The 10,604-nt window shown below is 45.2% G+C and overlaps 1 protein-coding gene across 4 annotated transcripts in view; it reads right to left on the bottom strand.

Annotated features, from left to right (window-relative positions):
• Positions 1-743: 743 nt before the first annotated feature.
• The window catches only part of RAB7A (RAB7A, member RAS oncogene family), a 78,475-nt gene continuing 68,614 nt past the window's right edge, over positions 744-10,604 (bottom strand). For 3 of the 4 annotated variants that reach the window (XM_003279898.4, XM_030802101.1, XM_030802100.1), the window contains exons 4-6: positions 8,952-9,170; positions 7,869-7,997; positions 1,147-2,233 (exon numbers count right to left, since the gene is read on the bottom strand). In XM_003279898.4, the coding sequence (XP_003279946.1) occupies positions 2,138-2,233; positions 7,869-7,997; positions 8,952-9,170 (444 nt within the window). In that variant the 3' untranslated portion in view covers positions 1,147-2,137. Of the gene's footprint in view, positions 2,234-7,868; positions 7,998-8,951; positions 9,171-10,604 lie in introns of all 4 variants that reach the window. The other variant, XM_030802102.1, reaches the window with a different exon arrangement.

Here is a 10,604-nt window from a genome sequence, read left to right as displayed (position 1 = left end):
TGGAATTGCACTGTGGATAATCTCACATTGTGCAGCATCTGAGCTTCTAAACTATGCTATTTTTAACACATAAAGTACATGCCAAGAGGAGCCATGAGGAAAGAAACCAGCTGAGGAGACAGAAAAGTGGAAATGTAGAAAAGTGTAGCAAAGTAGAATTCAAGATCTAAGTCAATGAGGCACTTCTGCAAAACCTAAAGTGACCCATGACCTGAACTACTACTATTTTAATAAAATTGCTCTAAGTGGCATCTATTCCATTCCAGGTAGGGGCTTACATATGTTGGAATACAGAGCCTCTGCTGCCAAATCTTCCTCTCCTGTGACAAATGCAGAATTACGTATCTAAGTGTTAGCAACTAGGTCAACTAAAAATAAAACACGTAACACATGACTAGGTTACAGTTACACCTACAGGATATGCATGGCTCAGAGTTCCCAGCAGTTTGTGGCTGCTCTTCTAAAGGGACAATGCTTTCTCCATCCATGGTCCTCAACCTCCAACACTGTGATTAAAATACACCCCTCCCCCCTCCCCCCCCAAAAAAAAACAAAAAAAAACAAAACTAGGGACAGGCACTACAGGACCAGATACGAGAGGGCCTTTCTGCCTCGAAGCACCACACGTGCCCATTTATGGAGGGCTCTCTTGCTTGATAAGGCATTGGCTATGATTAGCTCATGTGGTCTCTACTGAGCCAAGGCTCTCGAAGAAGGAAAAAAAGACATGGCAAAGGCAGATGATCATTGTTCTTGTTCAATTTTATTGGCATTGCGTTCATCTCTTTACAGAAGAACTCAGCCCACACCCTAGAATGCAGACCTTTGGAAAAAGAAGAAGTGCTCCGTTAAGCAAGCTACAATGTGGGGGCAGATCCTAGGAAGGGAGCAGAACTGCCAGGATTCCAACCAAAGAAACAGGTTAATTAATAATGGGCAATATTGGGGAGATGGGTGGGGAAAAGAGGAAAAAGCTCCGCTAACCTAAGGATACCACAACCCTGAAAGGAGCGCCTTCTAGAACAAAGGTAAAATCACTAGGACAGATCTGTTAGGGTTTTCCTTTTACTCTCACAGTAGGATGCTGATCTAACAGGGGAGTTTTGAAGTGTGGAGCAGTGGGGAAAAAAAGAAAGAAAATGAGAATTTTAATTTTTGAAATAACGGCAATTTATCCATTGCACATACCACTGTATTATGCAAATCAACCTTTTGGAAAATTTAAACACAGAAGGGAACTAGACAGTTTTCCCCCTGGAGAGATGAAAAGCTTTTTGGCTCTTAAGTCTTTGATAAAAGGCGCACGTAATTCTTGTGTCTACTGTACAGAATACTGCCGCTAGCTGGATTTCCCAATTCTGAGTTAACACTCTGCAATCCAAACAGGGTTCAACCCTCCATCTTACATGCCTGCATTACAGGACTTAAACACATAATCCAAGAATTTCTTACACTAATTTATACATTTTAATTGGTTGCATATATTAACATGTACTATAAGATTCTTTTCTAAGAAGCATTACATAATAAATGGATACTGTAAAAAGATCTGATTAGTTAAAAGTAACAAGCATTAACAGATAGATACATACAAAACTCAGCCTGATCAGACTGGGTGTGAGCCTGTAATGGGGCATGGGGCACCAGCCTTCCCAAGGGGTAGCCTTCAAGGAGGGAGGGGAAAGGGCGGGGGGGTAAAAAGACCACAAGACTGTTAAAAAAAAATCAGATAATTAGACACAGATTAACTGTAAACAGTTCTCTCTCTCTCCAGTGAACAAAAAGAATAAGCTTCCAATGCCAACTCCATATCAGAATGACTTCCACCGCTGGCTTGTCCTGCTGCCATTACTCGCAGGCTCATGTAGGCGGGCAGGCAGACCCCAAGGAGCCATCACAGGCAAGGGCTGGAGTTTGATTACGTCAGATCTGTGTGTGTGTGTGTGTGTGTGTGTGTGTGTGTGTGTGTGTGTGTGAGATATGTGGGGTGTAACTGTGTTTGATGTGGTTTTCTTTTGGCAGCTGGATGTGAGAGATCAATGTATGTTTTGTTTGGAAGAGGAGAGGGGAATTGTGTTGAAGGCCTACGTGTGTTCTTGGTTTGTGAAGGACTCTGTGCTCAACTCTCACTGCCCCCTCAGCAACTGCAGCTTTCTGCCGAGGCCTTGGCCCGGTCATTCTTGTCCAGTTTGATAGGTTCAGGAAATTCGTTGTACAGCTCCACCTCCGTTTCCTGGACAAGGAGACAGAGAAAGGTTGGTTACTCACGAAATAGAACATTTCAGCCCTCATTACGGGCCCTTTCTGCTCAGGAGGGGCTCACTTCGGCTTGAGCAGAGTGGGCAGGGAGCTGTGGAGCAGAGCCTGCCCACACAGTTAAGGGAGCGCTCTGGCAGAAGGTGCCATGCTCAGGGGAGTAGCAAGAGAAAAACAGATTTTGTGACAACTCCAGGTCAATGTGAAGAGAGGAGTCTTGCCAGGAGAAGCAGCAGTCTGCACTGAGCAATCAGGACAGAAGTTCATGGATGTTCTTGATCAGATCATGATCTGGGAGCTCTGGGACCACATCCAGTTCAGATGCTTTCTGTATGTTCCCTATAGTTGCCAATGGTTAACAATGGTCTGGATTTCTAGCTTTTCTCAAACATCTGACAACCCTCAGCCAGTGTGTGCACGAGGTGAAGTGGCTGGTGCTGAGTGTGAGCTGCCCTCTCAGCCTGGAACACTTCTTCTACCTCCCCATCTTCCATCCATTTTCGGGACCAATGGCCTCTGGTCTCTTTTTTCTTCCAAAGGTTTAGCAGAGTTTTGTCTCCCAAATGCTGCAGGCCTAGAAAGGCAGCTGTGAATGAATTTTATCACCATCTGTGACAATCAAAGCAGATGGACTATGGTCATTTTAGTGGGACTTTGCCAAAGTAACATGTTTCCAATGAGGAGCAGCATTCTACTTTTGCGTGCAGGAAAACAGTGTCGCTTAAACACTGAGCACTTGTGTGCCAGTGACTGTTCTAGAATTTGGAGATAAAGCAGGAACTGTTTCTATTCATTAAAAGTTATCTAGGAAAAAAATCATTCCATTCACAATAACTATAAAAGTATAAAACATCTAGGAATACATACTTAAAAAAATAACAGCTTTGGCTGAGCATGGTGGCTCACGCCTGTAATCCCAGCACTTTGGGAGGCCGAGGCAGGTGGATCACCTGAGGTCAGGAGTTCAAGATCAGTCTGGCCAACATGGTGAAACCTCGTCTGTACCAAAAATACAGAAATTAGCCAGGCATGGTGACAAGCACCTATAATCCCAGCTACTCAGGAGGCTGAGGCAGGAGAATTGCTTGAACCCGGGAGGTCAAGGTTGCAGTGAGCCAAGATGGTGCCATTGCACTCCTAATAGCTTTACTGGGTTTTAACTCACATGCCATAAAGTGTACAATTCAATGGTTTTTAGTATATTCAGAAAGTTGGGCAGCCATCAACATTAAGTTTAAAATACTCTCATCACCCCCTCAAAAAACCCTATGCCCATTAGTAGTTCCTTCCCACTCCCATTCTACACCATCCTGGACCCAGCAACCACTCATCTACTTTCTGTCTCAACAGACTTGCCTATTATTCTGGACACTTAATTTTTAAACATTATTTATTTATTTTAATTTTCCCCATTTCTTCTAGTGGACTGTGATTTCTTTCTTCCTTTTTTTTTTTGAGGCAGAGTCTTGCTCTGTCGCCCAGGCTGGAGTGCAATGGCATGATCACAGCTCACTGCAGCCTCTAACTCCTGGGCTCACACAATCCTCCAGTCTCAGCCTCCCAAGTAGCTGGAACTATAAGCTCATGCCACCACACCTAGCTAATTTTTAATTTTTAGTAGAGATGAGGCCTTGCCATGTTGCCCAAGATGGTCTTAAACTCCTGGTTTCAAGCGATCCTCCGACCTCAGCCTCCCAAAGTGCTGTGACTTCAGGCATAAGCCACTGCATCCGGGCCAGACATTTCACTGAAATGGAATTGTACAACATACAGTCTTTTTGCAACTGGCTTCCTTCACTTAGCACCCATAATGACAGCATGTGTCACTACTTCATTCCTTCTTATAGCTGAATAATATTAGAATGCATGGATAAGCTGCCCTTTGTTTATTCACTTATCAGTTGATGGACATTTGAGTTGTTCTTACTTTTTGGCTGTTAAAATAGCGACATTTTATATTCCCACCAGTACCTAGGAATATGTTTACTGTGAAAGGCAAAGGATCCTGTTATAAATGAATTATAGCCTGGGTGTGCCTCTAGTCCTACCTACTTAGGAGGCTATGGTGGGAAGATCGCTGGAGCCCAGAAGTTGGAGGCTACAGTGAGTGATGATTGCACCACTGCATATCAGCCTGACTGACAGAACAAGACCCTGTCTCTTAAAAAAAAAAAAAAAAAAAAAAAAGAATCAATCAATCTTACTGAAGGAACAGAAACAAGACCTAAAATAGTATCATGGGTGGAATGTTTGTTGTTTGTTTTTTGTTTTTTTTTTTTGAGATGGAGTTTCACTCTTCTTGCCCAGGCTGGAGTCCAATGGTGCAATCTCGGCTCACTGCAACCTCCACCTCCCAGGTTTAAGCAATTCTCCTGCCTCAGCATCCTAAGTAGCTGGGATTACAGGTGCCCACCACCATGCCCAGCTAATTTTTTGTATTTTTAGTAGAGATGGGGTTTCACAATGTTGGCCAGGCTGGTCTTGAACTCCTGACCTCAGGTGATCCACCCACCTCAGCCTCCCAAAGTGCTGGGATTACAGGCGTGAGCCACTGCACCTGGCTGGGCAGAATGTTTTGTGTTCCTCCAAAATTCCTGTGTTGAAGCACTAACCCTTCAGATGGCTGTATTTGGAGTAAGGAAGGAATGAAGGTTAAATGAGGTTGCAGGGTGGGGCGCTGATCTGAGAGAATTCGTGTCCTTATAAGAAGAGGTGACACCAGAGACACCTTGCTCATGTGTCCTCTCTCTGTGCACATAGCGGAAAGGGCATGGGAGGACACATTGAGAAGATAGCAGTCTGTGAGCCCAGAAGAGCGCCCTCACCAGAAACATGTGCCAGCACCTTGCTCATGGACTTCCAGCCTCCAGAACTGTGAGAAAACAAAATGTCTGTTGTTGGACCCTCCCAAGCCATGGGGTTTTGTTAACGCAGCCTGAGCAGACTAATGCAACAGCCACAACAAAACTGCAATCAATGAGAAAAAAAGTTGGCTTGAAGAAAAAAATTCCAGTCAAAATCCCAACAGTTTTATTTGGGGTGTGGAAGGTAAGAGAGGAAAATGGTGGAACTGAAACAAAATTATTAAAACAGAATGTGGCAGGCCGGGCACGGTGGCTCACGCCTGTAACCCCAGCACTTTGGGAGGCTGAGGCGGGCGGATCACAATGTGAGTTCCAGACCAGCCTGGCCAACATTGTGAAACCCTATCTCTACTAAAAAATACCAAAATTAGCTGGGCATGGTGGCGGATGCCTGTAATCCCAACTACTCGGGAGGCTGAGGCAGGAGAACTGCTTGAACCTGGGATGCGGAGGTTGCAGTAAGCCAAGATCACGCCATTGCATTCCAGCCCGGGGAAGAGAGCAAGACTCCGTCTCAAAAAAAAAAAAAAGAATGTGGCAAGAGGAAAGTTGCCTCATCAAGCAGTCAAATCAACACAGTCCAGATAAGGGAACATGGCACGGACATCACCAGAACAGACTGGAGAGACCAGAAACAGATCCCAGCACATATGAGCATTTAGAACAGGCCACGGTCTATTCAGGGAGAGAAACGGCTTGTGTAACATAGCCGAATGATTTTAAACAACTGGCTGAGCTCTCGAGAGAAAAGGCGAGTCTCTCTTTCCTGCCATAAGCCACAACAAATTCCAGCTGAATTACAGAAAAATCTGATGTAGACACAGGAAACATAGAAACTTAAAATGACATAACCAAATAAAAAATTATTTTTTTCCTATGTTCAAAGGACTTAAAAAGACCACAGAGTTGGAAAAGTCACTTGAGATGCAAGTAGAGTTAACTTCAATTCACCAACAGCTCATGAGAACTGAGAGAGGCCCAACCATGTGCTGTGTGCCAGCTGTGTGCAGCAGAGAAAATCCAAATGGCTAAGCCCCAGGGAGGGGGACTCAGAGGGACCAGTAGTCACGATGGTGGCAATTTATACACCCAAAGATTGGCAATGTCAGCAGAGTGACAGGTGACACCTATTGCTTGCTGGCAAGGAGGTAGAAGCAAGCAAGCCCACACTGCTGAAGTGTTATTCCCCTTGGGGAAAGCAACCTGGCACCTTAACTTATAATAAAATAGACCCTCCGACGTAACAATCTAACTTCTTAGGGGCTAGCTCTAAAAATAAAAGCATAAAGACAACAGGGACAGTAGTGATGGAAGAGAAAAACTCAAGACAGTGATGCCAGGCAACAGGGAACAGGTGGGAAACACTTTCCTACACATATTTGGATTTCCATTCCCTTATATGAACATTAAGAAAAACACAACAGTTTATTATTTGGGGGTGAGGGTGGCCAAGTCTGCATCTTGGTCTGTTCCTTACCACTTGAGGGCTCTCCTGGCATTCTGGGTGGAACAATTTCCTCATTGAGTAGATCTGTCCCTTTCATTCTGGAACACTTAGTGCAGACCCCACCCATGCCAGAATTTCCCTGGTCCTTGGAGCAACCATTCTAAACAACTCTTTGTCCTGCTGAAAGCCATTACCTTCATTCAGCCAGCTTCCTGGAGTCAGCAGAATCTGCCTTGCCCTTCACAGCCACCATGTGCTTCAAGTGTTCTATGCATCCCCACAAACCTGCCACACCACTGACCACCCCCAGACACTGTCTGATGAGGCCTTGTGACCTGCCTTAATCACCACTGCCCCAACAGACTTTCAACTCCCATGAGTGGTTGTATCTAATCACAGAAACAGTAAATAAGAAATTCTAGGTATTGTATTCCTTGAATAGTTTTCCTACATCTTCTTGTGTTGTTTACTTAACTGTTCCTAAGGAAAAAAGTTACCTGTCAGTATGTGAGAGCTGAGAGTCTCATTTAATCTTCACAATCACCCTGCAAAAGCAGGTATTCCCATTTTTCAGGTGAGGGAGTAGAAGTTCGGGTATAATTTTTATTTTTTTATTATTTTTTAGACACAGTCACCCAGGCTGGAGTACAGTGGCACTATCTTGGCTCACTGCAACCTCTGCTGCCTGGGTTCAAGCAATTCTCCTGCCTCGGCCTCCCGAGTAGCTGGGATTACTGGCGACCGCCACCAGGCCTGGCTAATTTTTTTGTATTTTTTAGTGGAGGGGGGTTTCACCATGTTGGCCAGGCTGGTCTCGAACTCCTGACCTCAAGTGATCAGCCCGCCTTGGCCTCCCAAAGTGTTAGGATTACAGGCATGAGCCACAGTGCCCGGCCATAATTTTTTTTTTTAAGCCCAAACTAGATATAATGCTTGGTAGGCAGCAGAGCTGGGATTCATATTCAAGTTTATTTCCTCCTTAAATAGAAACAGCAATCTATTCGGGGTCTCCCAGTGACCTGATCTCCTAATTGCAGCAAAGAAAATAAGAACAAGCCTAGTAAAAGAAGGGCAGCCTCAGACTTCACAGCCTCTGCATCTTTTAGATTATTGCCCCCAAAGTGGGATTTCCGGAAGCTTAAGCAGAACATGTCATAACCTTCCCAGATGAACACATAGGGTATTCTGGCTATATAGACAAGAGTGGGTTAGGGAAGAAGATTAAGGGCAGGAGGCCAGGCAGGGACTGGGTCAGTGGTCAGGCATCACCAGAGTGGGCTGGTCAGCTGTGGGAGACTCACCTGCTTAAGTGCATTCCGTGCAATCGTCTGGAACGCCTGCTCCACGTTGATGGCCTCCTTGGCACTGGTCTCAAAGTAGGGAATGTTGTTTTTGCTGTAGCACCAGGCCTGTGCCCGCTTTGTGGCCACCTGAAAGAAGAAGCAGGGTGCACACAGGCTCATGACAGAAGCAGCCAGCACTGACTCCATCCTCCCCAGGAAGTGTCATGGCCCCTCGTCTACAGGTGGTACAGGTGAGGACACAGACATGGGGAAAGAGGGTGTTGGAGGAGACCTGCAGACCCGTCCAAACTCGCCCTGCTGGCTATGTTCAGGATAGCTAGGATTCAGCTAGAGAGCTCAAATCCTGTCTCTGTCTACAGCTCATACCTTCTGACCCTCAGTTATACTTAAAAGCCATTTGTGAATGGAGTAAGAAGCCAGTCTGGGAAGAAATGAAGAGTGTTTACTGGGACCTCAGAGATTCCAGGACAGGAAATGCCCAGCAGCTTGGTCTTAAGGTTTATAGTCCCTTCACCATTACTGCTAGTGTGATTCACCCATGCCACTCACACATTCTCATTCCTTCCCCAACCCCTAGCCCATTTTTAGCCAAGAGATAAGGACTAAGTCACTTAAGAAGAAAAGATCCATGGTCAGAAATAAACCTAGTTGTAATTAATCAAAGAGTCTATGTTTCCAACAGAAATGATATTTGAAACTATAGTACAGCAATTTCACTCAAAGCCCAAAGCAATATTCTGCACACATGGAGATCCAGGCATGGCCTGGAGGTACTGGGAGGGCACTACTGAGAATGACAAAACCGAATTCCCTCCTTCAAAGTGCAGAAAGGGACCTGAAGCTGAGAGAGCCAAGACAGTGGCCCAAAGTCACAGCCAGCTGGGGGCAGGATGGGGACTTAACCCAGGTCACCTGGGTCCCGGTCCTTAAAGGCAGTTGGCCTGAAGGGCTGGCATATGGTAATGAAGACTCCCACCAGCACCTCCTAGAGCCATGTGAGCTTAGCAGAGAACCCTCCAAATTCACAAGGCCCCTGGGGAGCAGATGTCTGTGACGATATCTATCATCGTTGGTACTTACTTGTCTGTTTTCGAGGTCAATCTTGTTTCCCAACACAACAAAGGGGAAGTTTTCAGGATCTCGGGGACTGGCCTGGATGAGAAACTCATCTCTCCAGCTATCTAGGGTTTTGAATGTGTTGGGGGCAGTCACATCAAATACCAGAACGCAGCAGTCTGCACCTCTGTAGAAGGCCACACCGAGAGACTGGAACCGTTCCTGTCCTGCTGTGTCCCATATCTGTGAGAGACAAAACATTTATTCCTTGGGAGAATGCTAGGCAGAGCACCAGGAGCATGTATGAAGGCAGTGCCAGGAGAAATCGGCTAGATTGTGGGGCCACCCACAAAGACAAATGATACCAGACTTCAGGAAGCAAATTTCAGCACCAGAGTATCTGAAACAATCCTCATAAATATTGTGAGTAAGTATATGTGTCTGTCTATGAGCGAGTGACATTGAGTCCAATCTCCAGGGCGCTAGAAATTTCTTATATCTTGATCCAAGTAGTGGTCACATGTAGGTAAGTGTGTAAAATTTGAACTATAAATAAAACTTAGGTACTCTGGGAACTTTCTGAGAGCAATGGAAATATAGGGAAGTGAGGTGATGACTCACGAATGATACAGTTCAATAGGGAAGTGAGGTGATGACTCACAAATGATATAGTTCAATCTATGCATTTTACTGTATGAAAAGTTTGCCTAGCCAGGCACAGTGGATAACTGGAGGTAAGGAGTTTGAGACCAGCCTGACCAACATGGAGAAACCCTGTCTCTACTAAAAATACAAAATTAGCCAGGCGTGGTGGTGCATGCCTGTAATCCCAGCTACTTGGGTGGCTGAGGCAGGAGAAACGCTTGAACCTGGGAGGCCGAGGTTGCGGTGAGCCAAGATCGTGCCACTGCCCTCCAGCCTGGGTGACAAGAGCGAAACTCTGTCTCAAAAAAAAAAGAGAAAAGTTTGCCTAAACAACAAAAAAGATTAGCATGTTATATTTCATTTGTATTATACCTCAATTAAAAAACAAAACAAATGAAAAACTCTTGACAAAAAGAGATCAAGAGAAAGACAATGAGAACACACACCAGAGTAAAGATTAAACCAGGTACTACTGCCCAGCTTTAAGCTGGTCATATCATTCACTGCCATGCTAAATTTAAGAGCAAGGTTGGGTATACTTACTGCCCTAGATCCGTAACAGGCACTCAAACAGAGCCGGATGAACATGATAACAACTCAGATATAAGGATGAAGGGCAAAAAAGACAAATTTATTTCTAATGATTCCACTGTCTCTCAGCAGGTTAGGGCACTAAATGCTCCCTTGCCCAGATACAATAAACAAAGTCCACACATGTAGACTAAACAGGATCAGGGCTGCTGGTGGTATTCATCCCTGTGCTCTCCTGGTTCTCCAATGTTCTACACGGAATATGTATGCATATCTGTCAGCGGAGAAATGACCCCATTCTCAAACAAACAAACAAAAGAACACTTGGCATCCTCCCACACAGGAAGGAGTTCACGTCTTGTTCTAGTCATATGCGCAGAGAGGTTTTCTGGAGCTGAAATCCTAGACTGCACATGTGAGACTCTCCACATTCTCCCACATTCCTCCCCTCTACCCCGTCACGCACTAGGGCACTCTGGCAACAGCAGATGGGGTGACGCG

Source organism: Nomascus leucogenys, chromosome 21, assembly GCF_006542625.1.
Source record: "Nomascus leucogenys isolate Asia chromosome 21, Asia_NLE_v1, whole genome shotgun sequence".
Classification (NCBI taxonomy): Eukaryota; Metazoa; Chordata; class Mammalia; order Primates; family Hylobatidae; genus Nomascus; species Nomascus leucogenys.
This window is presented reverse-complemented; position numbering and strand designations above follow the sequence as displayed.